This window comes from Oncorhynchus tshawytscha, linkage group LG13 (assembly GCF_018296145.1).
Source record: "Oncorhynchus tshawytscha isolate Ot180627B linkage group LG13, Otsh_v2.0, whole genome shotgun sequence".
NCBI classification, from domain to species: Eukaryota; Metazoa; Chordata; class Actinopteri; order Salmoniformes; family Salmonidae; genus Oncorhynchus; species Oncorhynchus tshawytscha.
Genome location: NC_056441.1, coordinates 71,426,618 through 71,445,607, shown reverse-complemented (window position 1 = coordinate 71,445,607; position 18,990 = coordinate 71,426,618). Strand labels below are relative to the sequence as shown.

The 18,990-nt window shown below is 43.1% G+C and overlaps 1 protein-coding gene across 2 annotated transcripts in view; it reads left to right on the top strand.

Annotated features, from left to right (window-relative positions):
- Positions 1–18,990, top strand: part of LOC112265637 (seizure protein 6 homolog) — a 147,959-nt gene that overhangs the window by 126,821 nt on the left and 2,148 nt on the right. Inside the window, exons 7-16 of one of the 2 annotated variants that reach the window (XM_024443153.2) lie at positions 6,211–6,377; positions 7,996–8,190; positions 8,281–8,419; positions 12,387–12,583; positions 13,373–13,567; positions 14,419–14,610; positions 17,653–17,844; positions 17,975–18,013; positions 18,198–18,306; positions 18,681–18,786. In XM_024443153.2, coding sequence (XP_024298921.1) covers positions 6,211–6,377; positions 7,996–8,190; positions 8,281–8,419; positions 12,387–12,583; positions 13,373–13,567; positions 14,419–14,610; positions 17,653–17,844; positions 17,975–18,013; positions 18,198–18,306; positions 18,681–18,786 — 1,531 coding nt within the window. Of the gene's footprint in view, positions 1–6,210; positions 6,378–7,995; positions 8,191–8,280; positions 8,420–12,386; positions 12,584–13,372; positions 13,568–14,418; positions 14,611–17,649; positions 17,845–17,974; positions 18,014–18,197; positions 18,307–18,680; positions 18,787–18,990 lie in introns of both variants that reach the window. The other variant, XM_024443152.2, reaches the window with a different exon arrangement.

The window sequence follows — 18,990 nt, the reverse complement described above, 5'->3', positions numbered from 1 at the left end:
CATGGGACCACACAGCCGTCATACCCCCCCAGGAAGGAGACGCGTTTTGTCAATCCCAGAACAACAGCAAAGGACCTTGTGAAGATGCTGGAGGAAACAGGTACAAAAGTTTCTATATCCACAGTAAAACGAGTCCTATATCGACATAACCTGAAAGGCCACTCATTAAGGAAGAAGCCACTGCTCCAAAACCGGCATAAAAAAAGCCAGACTACGGTTTGCAACTGCACATGGGGACAAAGATCGCACTTTTTTTGAGAAATGTCCTCTGGTCTGATGAAACAAAAATAGAACTGTTTGGCCGTAATGACCATCGTTATGTTTTGAGGAAAAAGGGGGAGGGCTTGCAAGCCGAAGAACACCATCCCATCCTTGAAGCACGGGGGTGGCAGCATTATGTTGTGGGGCTGCTTTGCTGCAGGAGGGACTGGTGCACTTCACAAAATAGATGGCATCATGAGGAGGAAAATTACGTGGATATATTGAAGCAACATCTCAAGAATGTCAGTCAGGAAGTTAAAGCTTGGTCGCAAATGGGTCTTCCAAATGGACAATGATCCCAAGCATACCTCCAAAGTTGTGGCAAATTGGCTTAAGGACAACAAAGTCAAGGTATTGGAGTGGCCATCACAAAGCCCTGACTTCAATCCCATAGAAAATTTGTGGGCAGAACTACTTAAAAAGCGTGTGCGAGCAAGGAGTCCTACAAACCTGACTCAGTTACACCAGCTCTGTCAGGAGGAATGGGCCAAAATTCACCCAACTTATTGTGGGAGGCTTGTGGAAGGCTACCTGCACTGTTTGACCCAAGTTAAAACATTTAAAGGCAATGCTATCAAATACTAATTGAGTGTAGGTAAACTTCTGACCCACTGGGAATGTGATGAAAGAAATAAAAGCTGAAATAAATAAATAATTCTCTCTACTATTATTCTGAGATTTCACATTCTTATAAAAATAAAGTGGTGATCCTAAATGATCCAAGACAGGGAATCTTTACTAGAATTAAATGTCAGGAATTGTGAAAAACTGAGTTGAAATGTATTTGGCTAAGGTGTATGTAAACTTCCGACTTCAACTATATATTGAATATATTGAATATATATATATATATATATATATATTGAATATATATATATATATATATATTGAATATATATATATATAAAACATACCAGTCGAAGGTATGGACACACCTACTCATTTTATAGTTTTTCTTTATTTTGACTATTTTCTACATTGTAGAATAATAGTGAAGACATCAACACTATGAAATAACACGTATGGAATCATGTAGTAACTAGAAAAGTGTTAAACACATCCAAATATCTTTGGGTTTCTTCAAAGTAGCCACCCTTTGCCTTGATGACAGCTTTTCACACTCTTGGCATTCTCTCAACCAGCTTCATGAGGTAGACACCTGGAATGCATTTCAATGAACATGTGTGCCTTGTTCAAATTGAATTTGTGGAATTTCTTTCCTTAATGCGTTTGAGCCAATCAGTTGTGTTGTGACAAGGTAGGGGTGGTATACACAAGATAGCCCTATTTGGTAAAAGACCAAGTCCATGTTATGGCAAGAACAGCTCAAGTAACCAAAGAGAAACTACAGTCTATCATTACTTTAAGACATGAAGGTCTGTCATGTCAAGCGCTATGATTAAACTGGCTCTCTTGAAGACTGCCACAGGAAAGGAAGACTCAGAGATACCGCTGTTGCAGAGGATAAGTTCATTAGAGTTAACTGCACCTCAGATTGCAGCCCAAATAAATGCTTCACGGAGTTCAAGTAACAGACACATCATAGCATCAACTGTTCAGAGGAGACTGTGTGAATTAGGCCTTTATGGTCGAATTAGGCCGTGGTCGAATTAGGCCGTGGTTTATGGTCGTGAATTAGGCCTTTATGGTCGAATTACTGCAAAGAAACCACTAAAGGACACCAATAACAAGGAGAGACTTTCTTGGGCCAAGAAACACGAGCAATGGACATTAGACCGGTGGAAATCTGTCCTTCGGTCTGATGAGTCCTAATTTACGGTTTTTGGTTCCAAACGGCGTGTCTTTGTGAGACGTAGAGTAGGTAAACGGATGATCTCTGCATGTGTTTTTCCCACGAGAAGCATAGAGGAGGAGGTGTGGGAGTGCTTTGCTGGTAACACTGTCTGTGATTTATTTAAATTTCGATGCACACTTAACCAGCATAGCTACCACAGCATTCTGCAGCGATAAGCCATCCCATCTGGCTTGCGCTTAGTGGGACTATCATTTGTTTTTCAACAGGACAATGACCCAACACACCTCCCGGCTTTGAAGAATCTTTGAAAAATCTCAAATCTCAAATATATATCATGTAGTATCCAAATATTTTTGGTTACTACATGATTCCATATGTGTTATTTCATAGTTTTGATGTCTTCACTATTATTCTACAATGTCAAAAACACTTGAATGAATAGGTGCACTATTAGGTTTCACTATTGGAAAGCTGCTGCGGTCATCCTGCTACAGACCTAAACTGCTACAGACCTATATCTATCCTACCCTGTCTTTCTAAGGTCTTCGAAAACATTCTTATTGAAAGACTCGACATCCTTGGTTTCTTAAATGATTGCCTCGCCTGGTTTACCAACTACTTTTCTGATAGAGTTCAGTATGTCAAATCGGGGGGCCTGTTGTCTGGACCTCTGACAGTCTCTATGGGTGTGCCACAGGGTTCAATTCTTGGGCCGACTCTTTTCTGTATACATCAATGATGTTGCTCTTGCTGCTGGTGATCCACCTCTACGCCAACGACACCATTCTGTATACTTCTGGCCCCTCCTTGGACACTGTGTTAACTAACCTCCAGACGAGCTTCAATGGCATATAACTCTCCTTCCGTGGTCCCCAACTGCTCTTAAACACAAATAAAACTAAATGCATGCTTTTCAATCGATCGCTGCCCGCACCTGCTCACCCGTCCAGCATCACTACTCTGGACGGCTCTGACTTAGAATACGTGGACAACTACAAATACCTGAGTGTCTGGTTAGACTGTAAACTCTCCTTCCAGACTCACATTAAACATCTCCAATCCAAAATGATATCTAGAATCGGCTTCCTATATCGCAACAAAGCATCCTTCACTCATGCTGCCAAACATACCCTCGTAAAACTGACCATCCTACCGATCCTCGACTTCGGTGATGTCATCTATAAAATAGCCTCCAACACTCTACTCAACAAACTGGATGCAGTCTATCACAGTGCCATCCGTTTTGTCACCAAAGCCCCATACACTATCCACCATTGCGACCTGTACGCTCTCATTGGTTGGCCCTCGCTTCATACTCGTCACCAAACCCACTGGCTACAGGTCATCTACAAGTGTCTGCTAGGTAAAGCCCCACCTTATCTCAGCTCACTGGTCCCCATAGCAGCACCCACTCGTAGCACGCGCTCCAGCAGGTATATCTCACTGGTCACCCCCAAAGCCAATTCCTCCTTTAGTCGTCTTTCCTTCCAGTTCTCTGCTGCCCATGACTGGAACGAATTGCAAAAATCTCTGAAGCTGGAGATTCCCATCTCCCTCACTAGCTTTAAGCACCAGCTGTCAGAGCAGCTTACAGATCATTGCACCTGTACATAGCCCATCTGTAAACAGCCCATCTATCTACCTACCTCATCCCCATACTGGTATTTATTTATTTATTTTGCTCCTTTGCACCCCAGTATCTCTACCTGCACATTCATCTTCTGCCGATCTACCATTCCAGTGTTTAATTGCTATATTGTATTTACTTCGCCACCATGGCCTATTTATTTCCTTAACTTACCTCATTTGCACTCACTGTAAATAGACTTTTTGTTTTCTTTTGTTCCACTGTATTATTGACTGTATGTTTTGTTTATTCCATGTGTAACTCTGTGTTGTTGTATGTGTCGAATTGCTACGCTTTATCTTGGCCAGGTCACAGTTGCAAATGAGAACTTGTTCTCAACTAGCCTACCTGGTTAAATAAAGGTGTTGTCAACTCGCCTACCTGGTTAAATAAAGGTGTTCTACCTGGTTAAATAAAGGTGTTCTCAACTAGCCTACCTGGTTAAATAAAGGTGTTCTCAACTAGCCTACCTGGTTAAATAAAGGTGTTCTCAACTAGCCTACCTGGTTAAATAAAGGTGTTCTCAACTAGCCTACCTGGTTAAATAAAGGTGTTCTCAACTAGCCTACCTGGTTAAATAAAGGTGTTCTCAACTAGCCTACCTGGTTAAATAAAGGTGTTCTCAACTAGCCTACCTGGTTAAATAAAGGTGTTCTCAACTAGCCTACCTGGTTAAATAAAGGTGAAATAAAAAAAATATTTTAAAAACTCACAGAGCTATTCCATTTTTTATATTGCACCAGGCCAACTCAATAAAGTAGAAAACTTTAAAATAAAGCAAGTACTATCTGGACCCAGGTCTGCTACAGTGTTCTGGCCTTATTGTTCTACTCCAGTACACTATCCAGGTCTAAATGCTCACTTGAGTACATTAGTCATTCAACATGCAGTCAACAGCCCATCAGAGTCCTACTGCTGTCTCTGTGACAGTTGGACCTGATTCTCACAGCAGGCTCATGGTTCTGTTGTCACACACGTCATTACCAGTCCACTCCTCTGATACACTTCCAGGCATTGTCTCATCATCTGAGGTAGAGATTCAATGGAACATCTGTGTCTCTGTGTCATAATGGAAATCCAATTTTGAGAAAATAGTTTAAGAGGGAGGTAGAAAGAGAGAGAGAGAAAGAAATACTGAAATAATTGGAAACATTTCACTTGAATCCCCTTCTTACTTTATTTTTTGACTGTCATTGTGAAACTATACAGAACAATAATATATACGCAACATGTAAAGTGTTTGTCCCATGTTTCATGAGCTGAAATAAAATATCCCAGAAATGTTATTTATGCACAAAAAGCTTATTTCACTCAGATTTTGTGCCAAAATAGTGAGGATTTCTTCTTTGCCAAGATAATCCATCCACCTGACAGGTGTGGCATATCAAGAAGCTGATTAAACAGCATGATCATTACACAGGTCGGCCTTGTGCCGAAAGGCCACTCTAAAATGTGCAGTTTTGTTACACACCACAATGCCACAGATGTCTCAAGTTTTGAGTGTGCATGCAATTGCCATGCTGACTGCAGGAATGTCCACCACAGCTGTTGCCTGATAATTGTATTATAATTTCTCTACCATAAGCCGCATCCAATGTTGTTTTAGAGAATTTGGCAGTACGTCCAACCGGCCGCAGACCACCTGTATGGCGTCGTGTGAGTGAGTGGTTTGCTGATGTCAGCGTTGTAAACAAAGTGCCCCATGGTGGCGGTGGGGTTATGGTATGGACAGGCATAAACTACAGACAATGAACACAATTGCATTTTATCAATGGCAATTTGAATGCACAGAGATACCGTGACGAGATCCTGAGGCCCATTGTCGTGCCACCTCATGTTTCAGCATGATAATGCACAGCCCCATGTCACAAGGATCTTATACACAATTCCCGGAAGCTGAAAATGTCCCAGTTCTTCCATGGCCTGCATACTCACCATACATGTCAGCCATTGAGAATGTTTGGGATGCTCTGGATCGAAGTGTACGACAGTATGTACCAGTTCCTGCCAATATCCAGCAACTTCGCACAGGCATTGAAGAGGAGTGGGACAACATTCCGCAGGCCAGAATCAACAGCCTGATCAACTGAATATATTTCAATTGACTGATTTCCTTATATGAACTGTAACTCAGTATAATCTTTGAAAATGTTAGCATTTATATTTATTTTCCATATTGGAATCATAATGCTATGTGACTGCATCTATAAGCTGTTGTGAATGTTTGTAAGGCAATATAACACTTCACAAGAGGGGGCTTCAAATTAATTAATTGAATTGACTAGGACATGCTTATTTGAGTTGAGATAATGTTGTTTTTATGAGTGGTAGCCGCTGTGTCTGGAGACAATAACAAATGGACTTTTAATGAGGTAAGTAGGCTAGCTCCTCAGCTGTACTGAAATATATCATTGGTCTTATATGCAGAACAGTCAAGCCCGATGCGGTACGACCGTATCACATTCCTTCCTGTTGCTCCATCTCATTAGGAACGTGCCCACTACGCATATTACGAGGTTTTAGAAATCCAACCAGGTACTGAGGTGTTTTCATTTCTCTCTTTCAGGCTTCTGATCAAAAATGGGAACAACATTGATTCTCCTCCGCTGTATGACTCATATGAGGTGGAGTACCTGCCCAACGAGGGCCTGGTGAGCACCTCCAGATCCCTCTTCATAGAGCTCACCACTGACGGTGCAGGCACCTCCACCGGCATCGCCATCAGATACCAAGGTAGACACATTGTCACGCCCTGACCTTAGAAATCCTTGTTATTCTCTATGTTTGGTTAGGTTTGGTTAGGAGCCTATCGTTGTCTCTGACTGGGGATCATACTTAGGTAGCCCTTTTCCCCACTTTCAGTTGTGGGATCTTATTTTCTGTTTAGTGTCTGTGCCTGACGGAATTGTTCGCTTTTGTGTTTTGTCGTTGTTATTTTGTTTTTTGGTGTCATCAATAAAAACACGATGTACGCCTACCACGCTGCGCCTTGGTCTCCTTCTCCCAACGAGAGCCGAAACACACATCGCCAAGGGAGCTAACGCAAGTCTTCAGGTCTCGGTTACCCCTAGCCCCCCCTTTGACCTTCTCCATCTCACAGAGACCCATCCAGGTCATGGCACCAATGTTACTAACTGGCGTAGAAGGCAGGTTCCTTGTGTGCCACACGACTAGGCATGGGTATCTAACACAAGTCTTCAGGTCTTTGGAAAGGGTACATGGCTATGAAAAGCCAACTGACATTTACTCCTGAGGTAATGACCTGTTGCACCCTCTACAACAACTGTAATTATTACTTGACCCTGCTGGTCATCTATGAATGTTTGAACATCTTGAAGAACAATCTGGCCTAAATGGCCATGTACTCTTATAATCTCCACCCGGCACAGCCAGAAGAGGACTGGCCACCCCTCAGAGCTTGGTTCCTCTCTAGGTTTCTTCCTAGGTTCTTGCCTTTCCAGGGAGTTTTTCCTAGCCACCGTGCTTCTACATCTGCATTGCTTGCTGTTTGGGGTTTTAGACTGGGTTTCTGTATAGCACTTTGTGACATCGACTGATGTACAAAGGGCTTTATAAATACATTTAATTGATTTGATTGATACTCAAGGATACTCAAACTTCCCTCACATACAGTCCAGCAGTGTAAAATTAGTGGAGATGAAAACTGTTGTTTAAGAAATGCATCACGCAGACTCCTCCAGGCACCGGTGTGGAAAAAAGACACTGCCTCATGCCCTCTCCTCTTCTTTCCCTCCTATAAATAATTGGAATGGAATTAAGTGAAACATAACATAACAATTGAAGTCCTCTGCTCTGACCAGTTTGGCTTCAAACTTTTAAATGTTACATTTTTCTCTACGCTCATCCCCAGTCATCCTCTCTACTTATGTGACAATTCATACATGGATTTTCAAAGGGCTATTCAGAGCTTGGAGTCAGAGCCACATCACAGGTCCTGGAGTCATTATCAAATCAGATCAATTTAATCTGTATTGGGCTTCAATTTACTGTAGCAAATGGGATTACGCTGTAAGAGAGCAGCGCTGCTTATCCTAATGGACCGTGTGTGGGTTGTCTTTAACAGCATTACCCTGTTCAATCTGACACCGTGTATAACTGCTTTAATAGTGCTCCTCTCATCCTGAAACCATTACATGTCAGTCAGTGGGTTGAAGCAGCAGACCACCAATTAAATGTACCTCTGGGTCTGCTCCGTCTCTGATAGGCAGCGAGCTAGCGAGCGGCTCGCTATCTGCAAAGTCAATGGCCCGCTGCCAATGGCAGACATGGGGCTCAGTGACACAGTCTGGCCTTTTTTCTGTGGTTGATCCACATATTCTCTCCTTCACAGCGTTTGCAGTGGGCCACTGCTATGAGACGTTTGTCAAGTACGGTAACTTCACCAGTAATGACAGCACGTGGGCAGTGGGGACGGTGGTAGAGTTCACCTGTGACCCTGGCTACACCCTGGAGCAGGGCTCTGTCATCATTGAGTGCATGGACCACAACAACCCCCAGTGGAACGAGACTGAGCCCGCCTGCAGAGGTATGCTGTGTGTTTTGGTCCTGTGTAGGAAATGAGCCATATGATATTTTTGCACAGAGTATTTTTGCTTACTGTGTGTGTGTGTTACAGCTGTTTGCAGTGGAGAGATGACTGACTCTGCTGGAGTGGTCCTGTCTCCTAACTGGCCGGAGGCCTACGATAGCGGCCAGGACTGCATCTGGGGGATTCACGTGGAGGAGGACAGGAGGATCATGCTAGACATCCAAGTGTACGTATCTTAATTATCTCTTACGTTCTACACTCCAGATTCTCCTGAACATTAGATATAACATTTTACGTAGACGCAGAAAAAGGATGTTAGCTATGGGAACCCTTTAAAACAACGTCCTGGCTGCACATCCCCTTCCCATAGCAGTTCAAGTGGAGGACGCTCCACCACAGAATAGCTCTAACCTTTGTAAGAATATTGACCCTCACATGAGCTCTACAGCAGATCTCTACACTCAGATCATTAGGAGAAGCTTTACTGCTGATGTACAAACACGGCCCTGACTTCAAACAGAAACTGCCAGTGCAAAAAACTACCCCACTGTGACTGGTTAAACAAATCAAAAGAGAAAAGGGCTGAAGATAAAATAATATGTTGCTCTTGGATGGGAAACATAAGTAGCAGCAGACAAAGGTTAATTACCAACTGGAAAGGAAACTAATTATTTCACAGGGGTTCGGACAGAAGTGATGTGTGTGTGTTCTGCTGAATCAGATAGGTTGACTTGAGCAGAGCAGGGGAGAGGAGCGAAAGTTTTCCTTGATAGTGATGTCAGGTGAAGGCTGGGAACAGAAGACCCTGCTGTGTCAGACCCTGATAGATTAACCATGCGTACAATCATTTGGCTTCCTTAATTAACAACTGGCTCATTTGCATATGTTGTCTCTCTTGCTCTTCGCTCTTCCCTCTCTCTTCGGAACGCCTCAACTGTGGTTGTACATTCTGAAGCATTGTAATAAATGGCATCCTCCATGTTTGGTACAAGAAGCTGTCAAAATAATGAATTTCCTATTAATTTAGAGGGGACGCGATTTGGGCAGATATGACTTTCAGGGACACTGGTGAAGAGCGTTCAGCTCAACCTTGGAGCGTTGATGAGAATTCAGCCTGAGTGTGCATGTGGGTGAGACAGAAAGAAGGCTATCTAAGGATAATCTACAGGATTTCCTCCCCGTTTCCTCCAGTTTTGATGTGAACATCAATACCAGCACACACTGAAAGGTGAACAAGGGGAAATATGAGAACCTAACATCTGCAATCTCAGTTTAACGACATCACTCAAACCACTGTTATCCTTCAGTATATCCTCAAAGAAAGCATTCAGTCTCTGATCATAGTGATGAAACCAGGGTTGCACAAAGCGTGATTGTGCTTGGAGCACAGTCACTGATAATCTGAACACACAGACTCTCGTGCCATGAACCTGCATATACCATGCCTGATGCCTCCCTCTTGGCCCACTAGTCACGCCAGCATTCTGAAATACCATTGCACAGTGTGCCTTTCCTAAAGCTCGTTACCAGGGTTTAGGAACACTTTACCACGATAATGAGAACAATCTCATTCCTCTATAGTCATTCATCACGGCCCAGTGTCCTGTTCACCGCTCCCACAATCACACAGGACCAGGGGCCCTAATGACGGCTGGGACACTCATTCAGGGGAACTACCAATGACGACTGGTAAATCCCGACCAACCAGGAGTACTAGCTAGGCGCTCGTTAAGAGCTCGGGTGCAGGAGATGGGGTTGTGAACGACATGCAGGTGTGGAGGATGGTACACCTGGGGTGTAGTTCAGCAGCCTAAGTTCAGACGCTCCAAATGTTGACGGAGGGGTCCAACACTTAAATAGTGTTTAGGAGGGAATGGGAATGAGAATAGGCTGTGCCTCTGCCTTGATGAACTTTGATTATCAGAAATACACATTCTGAATAAACACCTGCACAAGTTAAATAGGATTTGAAAGATAAACAGTGATTCTGGTAGTTCCATATTGGCGGCCATTAAAGTGTGCTTTGCCTTTGGTGAGAATTTAGTGAAAAGAGCGACAGGATATTTTATGCATCGATGCATCAAATATTAGTTATAGCACTTATCTTGATTAGGTTTGTCTCCCAGGGCTGGAAGTTGGCAGGATAACTCATTGGCTTATTCCATCACAAGTATTGCTGATAAGTGTGTTGACTCTGAGCCTGCTAGTCTGGATACTTGTTAAAGGAATTCTAAATTCCTCTGTATTATTTCCCAATCAGAATTAATTACTCTGTCAATGCATTTGAAGGGCTTGTAAGACCCTATATTTTATAAGAATAGACAGAGCCCCGGTCTTAAAAGTCAGGTAACAGCGTTTAATTCAAGAGAGTACTGCCTTCATACACATTTTTCTACAGGTTATAAACTGAAAATGACGTCAGCGTTTTCTAAATGTTCTATCTCTTCTTGACACTGGTAGAGAGGCCCTATAGTTCTCGAGCCTTCCCTTCCCTCCTCGCCTGAAGCCAAGGTCAGTCAGTATAAATCAGCATTCTAGACAGTCTGGAGATAGTCCGTCCCTACCATCTGGAGATAGTTCATTCATTTGCACCAAGGAACAGACCGTCATTGTTACTAAACTCCTGACTATATTATATACAATTGGGAATGGGAGCAAGAGAGAAAATTCATACATGTACAGTACATAATAGCATTTGGACTAGTCAGTCCTGATTGAAATGTATACATAATTAGTCATCATTGATAAAAATTCCCTTAACAATACTGTATGTTAGCCTAGCACTGAGAGTTGATTCGGAGTGAAGGGCAGTGGATCTGGATCCCCGTCCAGCCAAGATCTCACAAGCCAGAGAGGAGAGAACTAGAAACAGGATCTTCCATCAGAACGTTCATTCAGGTTTGGGAACTAAGAGGTGCAGTGGTGAGATAAAAGGAGAATGGTCTTAATGACCATTGGGGAGCCATCATGACACCCAAATGACTGTGTTTAGTCTAATTGTGATTTGTATTGAGGGGTATTCATTTTGCTCAAACTAGTTTGAAACTTGTACTGGACATAAATGTCAAGTTCTCTCAGTGGTGGAGAAAAGCAAATGTGGGTACAGATGAGGAGTTGTCTGAGATAATGCATTGTGAAGGAACATGGTGGCAGGCATGTGGGCCTGTGAGCCGAGTCAATCTGAGCCTGTGTTTGAATTACACTAAATCAAATCACTGCCACACAATAGAAAGCATGATTGATTTACTCTGCAGATATGGCAGCACAGCTATGCAAAGGCTTGTTTAACTCGATCACAACTAATTTTATGCAAGCTGATACAATTTCTAAATCTGTCCCGCTCTGTTGAGGTGAGATGCATTTTCAATAGTCAATGAATTACTGCAGTTTTAGCTTTTTCTAGAGTTGCAATACAGATGCATCGGCAGAAAATATCCACTGGGCACACACTGGTTGAATCAACATAGTTTCCACATCATTTCAATGAAATTTTACCAAAGTGGAATAGTTGTTGAATTGATGTCTGGGCCCAGTGGGTAGGCTAAGCTGTGCGGATATTTCATTAGTCTGAAACACCTGATCTTTGCCAAGACGTGTGTGCATCATATCTTTAATGTCTTGAAACTGAACTCCGTTCACAGAGTGTAAACAAGTTGACAAGACAGACATTTTTACACTCTGTTATTCATGTCATACAATACACTACTGACACATTACAGCACCAACTGTCTTTATTGCCACATTTTTCTGGATTTTTTTTCTGTTAAACTACAAAGTGATTAATAATACAATTGCTTGCCTTGTAATGAGTTTTATCTGGAACCATTTGTGATTAATTAGAGACAGGAAAGAGTAACTTGTCACTTCCCTATTCTGGCGGAGAGTCATTTCCTCCCTGCTTCACATCCCGTCCTGGTGCTTAAGGAGAGGGCTCTGTCTCAGGTGACACATTTAAAACAATAGTAAAAATGACCACATAGCTCTACTTTCTTGTCTATGGCGCTCCAAAGTAAATGGAAGAGTGAAACAGAACATCTCAAAGCAAGAAAAGTATTTTAGTGAGGGTGCATTATACAGGATACAGGAAACAATGACAAAGAAACTATAGGACAAATGAGCTAGTAATGTGAGATTGTGCGTGAAGGCCAATTCATTGTGCACGGTGAAATACATTTTCCTTCTTGGTGCTCCAGCCTCAATATAGGGAAGAACGACCTGCTGACATTCTATGATGGTGATGACCTGACTGCTACGGTGCTGGGCCAGTACGGTGGCTCACGGCCACACTTCAAAATCTACACCTCCATGGCCGACGTCACCATCCAGTTCCAGTCTGACCCGGCAACCAACATCTACGGCTACGGCAACGGCTTTGTGGTGCACTTCTTTGGTAAGACCCCGGAGTGAGTTACGAGAGTGTGTGAAGAGTTGAAGAGATAGACGGCCAGTGAAGAGGGGAGATGAGTAAGGAGGAGGAGAGTTCTAGAGGGTTCAGGAGGAGGAGACACTCTTCCATGGTCAGAGGGGTCCCTTCCATCAGCACGGTCGTCACGAAACCAGAGCGGAGCCAACCCATAAAGCAGACATCTGATAAGATGCAGCGAGAGAGAGAAGAGTGAGTGAAAGAGAGAAGAGGAAGGGAGAGAGAGAGAGAGGGAGGGGGAGGAGAGAGAGGGGGGGGGGAGAGAGAGAGAGAGAGAGAGAGAGAGAGAGAGAGAGAGAGAGAGAGAGAGAGAGAGAGAGGCAGGGAGAGAGAGAGAGAGAGAGAGAGAGAGAGGGAGAGAGAGGTGGTTTTGTAGTCTGTTCATGCCTCTAACTGAGAGGGAAAGCAAGGCCCAGCCAAGTGGTGCAGCTGTCTGGTATTGTGCCCGTCAGAGGCCCAAACACAATTACTGCGTGTGTTTGTCTACATTAGCCTCATCTGCAGGGTGCCCTGCCCTCTCTGGCTTCTGCTGTGGCTAGAACAGGGACAACCATGCTGCCTGGCAGATAGAGTTCCCCATGCGTGATACTTTTCACACTAGATTGAAATTCCAACTAAATGGATGTCCTCTATTGAGTTTGTCCAGAGGTTCATTCATTTGAATGCAAAACCACACCACTCCAGCTCTGTGCACTCTGTAAAGTAGTTGCCTTTTTTCTCTCGCTCTCTTTTTCTCTCCCTCCTTCGTGGATACAGAGGTACCTCGTAACGACACGTGTCCGGAGCTCCCAGAGATCACCAACGGATGGAAGAGCACCTCCCACCCTGAGCTGGTCCATGGCACAGTGGTCACCTACCAGTGCTACCCAGGCTTCCAGCTGGTGGGCACAGAGCTGCTCATGTGCCAGTGGGACCTGACCTGGAGCGGAGACCTGCCCAGCTGTGAGAGAGGTGAATACCACACACACACACACACACACACACACCTGCATACAAAAGGTGCATTGTAGGTGTGAGAGGCAGTTTCAGTTAAGGACAGGCTAAAGCAGAGGTTGATGGGTAATAACATTCACTGCTTTCACAACCCTTTTTCTCTATAAACCGATGTATCAGTGAGTTGAATAGGGTCTGTGTTCTAGCTCCTCCACACATTACTCCTGTTTTATCCAGATAACCTGGATGCTGTGGAGTAGAGACAGGATAGTGTGACAGAGTGTCCTTGGTCCTGATCCCGTCCCACACAGTGACAGGCACGGCATCACTGACCGGTAACAGGTCACAGGGGTTTGGAGCCTCATTTGGACGTCTGTCACATAAACATTATTACCACACTGACCCCTATCCTACTGGGCCTAGGATTGGGTTTGTGGTTTGCTGCTGTGAGAGACTGAGACACAGAGATGATCTCTTTATTTTCCAGCTCGGTGGGTTTATGTGTCTGAAGGGTTTACTTAGAAAAAGGCACCACTCTGGCCGCATCGGATAACCACAAATAAGCAGTGACAAATACTAATAATATAATAAAATAAAATTGTATTCACTGCACATGAGTAACCTCTGTTTTTGTCTGTCTGTCTGTCTGTCTGTCTGTCTGTCTGTCTGTCTGTCTGTCTGTCTGTCTGTCTGTCTGTCTGTCTGTCTGTCTGTCTGTCTGTCTGTCTGTCTGTCTGTCTGTCTGTCTGTCTGTCTGTCTGTCTGTCTGTCTGTCTGTCTGTCTGTCTGTCTGTCTGTCTGTCTGTCTGTCTGTCTGTCTGTCTGTCTGTCTGTCTGTGTGTCTGTGTGTCTGTGTGTCTGTGTGTCAGTGCTGTTGTGTGCCGACCCAGGTACTGTGGAGCACAGTCGCAGGGTGATGTCCGGCCCGCGTTTCACTGTAGGCTCCACAGTCCAGTACATCTGCAACAAGGGCTACACCCTCTCTGGAAACAGCCTGCTCTCCTGCTACAACCACGGCTCCTCCGGACCTAAGTGGAGTGAGAGGCTACCCAAATGTGTCTGTATGTACCCGCTGGACTTAAGCCTGATAACACGTCTCCATCATACACACTTCCCAGCTAGTACATGGTTCCTTGTGCGTTGTGGGAACATATATTTTTGGTTTCCCATTGGTTCTGGGAATGACGTTGGTAAAACTGAACGTTTTTTAAACGTTCTGAGAATGGAAGTGGAAATTTTGCCCTTTCTGGGAACATACATTTTAGGTTGCAGGGAGATTCTGAGAACGTTTTGCTATGGTTCCCTAAAAGTTTTCCTGGGAGGTTTTATTATCTTATTTGCAGTTTTATAAACGGTTCTTCATCCTGTAAGCATTACATGTCAGGAATTTTGATAGTGGACATTTTGATGGGCTCCCGAGTGGCGCAGCGATCTAAGGCACTGCATCTCAGTGCTAGAGGCTTCACTACAGATCCTGGTTTGATTCCAGGCTGTATCACAACCGTCCGTGATTGGGAGTCCAATAGGGTGGCGAACAATTTGCCCAGCGTCGTCCGGGGTTTGGCCGGGGTAGGCCGTCATTGTAAATAAGAATTTGTTTTTAACTGACTTGTCTAGTTAAATAAAGGTTAAATAAATAAAAAGAAAACAGGGCTGCGGCCTAGAAGGTTGAGGGTTCGCAGGATACAAGTATTTCCCTAAAAGTTGTCTGGGTTTAAACATCTACTATTGTACAGAAAGTTAATAGCTTTATCAATTGATAGTGACAGAATTAGATTACTTCCCAAGCAGAGTTTGCCATTATCTATATTAAATAAAAAGGTAGGCCTATGGCATACCCTCTCATACCCCCTCAATTTGAGTCTTTGTTTTAACTTAGCCTACCCCCGTGTCAGTGAAGGGCTGTTATTTAAAGAGTGTATGGTGGGTGGAGGAATTGACTGACAAAACTATGGATATAGCAGCCTATTCAGTTTGAGCCTAATGTCGTCTGTCGAACAGGTAGGCCTACCTCTTATTTCTTAACTAGGAAGAAATAGGCTCCAACACAAAGCCCACTTGTTGTTAGTAAAGTCTAATTAAAATGAAGACTGTTTAAATTAATTATGCCTACTCCAATTTGCCTACTTTCAGCACCATGAGCTGTCCATTTCCAATTGATTGTGCTATGGCTGCTGCTTCAAGTTTCAGCACCACAATGTAAGTTACTTGAATCTGGCTTATTGTGAAGTCAATACCTCTCATAAATACATCTTGGGCAAGAAACATTGTTTTTATTCAAATCAATTATGGTAGTAGGAAGCTATCAAAGTTGACCTCCGGCCTTCGCGCTCTCCTTCTCAAACTGAACAGAACATAGGCTATAGGCTAGTCTGTGAGCAAGCTGTGCAGAAATCTTACAAATACGGCTTTGCTCTGTGCTTCTCTGAGCATGCACTTCATAGCCTATAGGCTATGGATCATTTGATTGAGACCACACTAAATAGCCTATAGGCATAATTGATATTGCGCGCCCAGCGGATAATCAGAGATGAGGGGCAGCATCGAGCACACATCGATATGTAGCCTAATAAGCAACTAATTCTACAACCCTGAGAAATATTGAAATTTCATCAATTACAAATTTCATCAATTACAAAGTACATGATTGTCCCCTGGACTAGATTTAAAAAATACTGAAATTGAAAAAACATGACCCTCCCCCATTTTCCTCCAGATAACCATTCTGTACATTTCTATCAGTCCCTTTAAGCATTAATCATGCAAGAAAATGTATTTTTTTTATTGCGGCATGGTGTCAGTGAGATTCAAACCTATGATCTTCTGTTCTCTATCCATGGAATTAGTACCTCGTCACCAGGATGGAGCCAGCATGCCATGTTTTATTTTACTTATACAAGAATTTGTTCTTAACTGACTTGCCTAGTTAAATAAAGGTTAAATAAAAATACAAATTCTAAATAAATACAAAGCTGTTAATTTTAGTCTATTCAAACAGACCCCATTTCAAAGGAAACAAGCACTTCATTAAAAGTGCAATATGCAGGAATTGCAGCGCCATTTACTGGTTGCTAAAATTCGAATAATTCACCTAATTTCAGTTTATGTGACAAAACAAGCCCTCAGAGTGTAGAGAATCATTGTACCAACTGTATTTTCAGTTGTTTGAAGCTGCTGTACAAAACCTAAAGTAAATGCAAAAATGAAACTTAAGAATGGGAAGTTAAAAACAGGTTAAATACAAAAATGTAAAAGCATAGAAATAGCGCACATAGAACTGATCTACCGCTTTTAGACATGCTTCCAATGAAAATGACAGATCTATAACTCACATTTCTATATACATTTGGTCAGGTCGCCCCCAAAAAGTTACAAGTTACATGTTGTACACCTGCTTCAAACAACTGAAAATACAGTATTTTTTGTCATGTAAAATCTATTTCACAGCGGTTTAGATGGTACGATGATTCTCTACACGACACATTACTTGTTTTGTACAACCAGGAATTGGCCGTGCGATTTCTGGATATTGCACCTTTAACATTCTCTGAACGTTCTGAGAACATTACTTTAAATAGAACCATGAGGAAACCTGTAGAAAATGTTGTGCTGAAGTACTGAAATTCCCACAGAGGAAAGTTGTTTCTTAACGTTCTGAGAACGTTACTTTAAATAGAACCATGAGGAAAAGCTATGCTGAAATACAGAAATTTCCACCTGGTTTTCAGAACGTTATGTGCAAGCTGGGTATCCTGCACCATTCCCAGAATATTGTGGGAAGGTTGTATAACCATAGGACAACCACGCTCTCACCAAGCTCTAAGAAAGACATGGTTCTCAGAACGTTATATACTACTCAGAACGTTATATACTAGCTAGATTGGCAGTTTAACTAGCTGTTAAGAAAAATAAATGATATGATGCCTGTGCGTGTGTGTGTGTGTGTGTGTGTGTGTGTGTGTGTGTGTGTGTGTGTGTGTGTGTGTGTGTGTGTGTGTGTGTGTGTGTGTGTGTGTGTGTGTGTGTGTGTGCGTGCGTGCGTGCGTGCGTGCGTGCGTGCGTGTGTGTGTGTGCATGTGTCCTGTTCTCACCTTTCTCAGCAGTGAACTATGAGTCTTGCAGGAACCCTGGCACCCCGTCATACAGCACCCAGATCTCAGAGAAGCCTCTCTATCAGGCCGGGGAGACGCTGCGCTTCTCCTGCCTCAGAGGCCATGCGTTGCTAGGGGAGCCTGTCCTCCGCTGTGTCCCTGGACACCCTTCACAGTGGAGCAGCCTGCCCCCTGTCTGTAGAGGTAGGAACTGCGGACATGTACTCTCCTTTGTGTAGTTCACACAGACTTAGTTCACAGTAGTTCATGATGAACAATATATATGTCTGTATGTTTTAACATCTGTGTTCTGATGTTTTTCATTTATTTACAGCCTCCTCAATGGAGTTTATAAATGAACGCAGCTTAGACAGTAAGTGTCATCCTATTTGTACAGTAAATGTTAGATCATCATTCAAATGAATACATAAAATCAAGACCTAATAATAACACGAAATACAATATTTCACAGCAAATTCAAGTGTGCTACATTGAAGAATGCATCTTTAGGTTATCATAGCAGTTGAGTATGTCCCTGTTGATTCCTCTACCACCAGTTGCCAGTGCCGACTACAGCATGGAGGGAGCCAACATAGCTCTAACAGTCTTTATACCAGTGGCCCTCATCATGGTCTTCATCATCGGAATCTACCTTTACTTCTCTAAGTAGGTCTAGTATGCATACTTTATATAGATAAACAAAATACTTTGAAAGTATGAAAGCTATCATCATCCATAGTACTTACTGTAGTAGTCTAACCAGTGCTTGACTTGGACTGAAATAGGTTCTGGTACTCGTTTTGGGTGCCGGTACTGTTTATATTTAGGTGTAGGAGCTCCACAATGCTTTTGAACTAATATTCTATAAGAAGAACAGAAGCTCAAGCAGTAGAACATTTCAGGTGCCGGTACTCCGCACCGGTGAACTTTTGCCCAAGTCAAGCACTGAGTCTAACCAATAGCTATAGACCGAACAGGCTCTGTAATAATGTTGTAAGTATACTATGCTGCCCTTATGACACTATGTCTGTGTTCTCTAGGGTTCAGGGGAAGCCTATGTGTCTTCTCATGTCCACCTCCTTACCATATGACCACATCCCAGGAGAGTCCACCTTCGACAACTCCCTCTACGAAACAGAGACTACAGTACGTTATGTTATAGAGATATTCACTGGTTCTTTAAGATGCCTGTTGGAATTAATAAGCCCCCAAAAAGGTTGAATTCAGGCACTGTCATTTGTATATGAGATGATGCACTTAAAGCACCATCTGGTTTGACATATTGCAGGTTCATTCACCAAATTGAATTCCCCGTTAAGTGATGTTATAGAAATAGGACGAGGGGTGTAA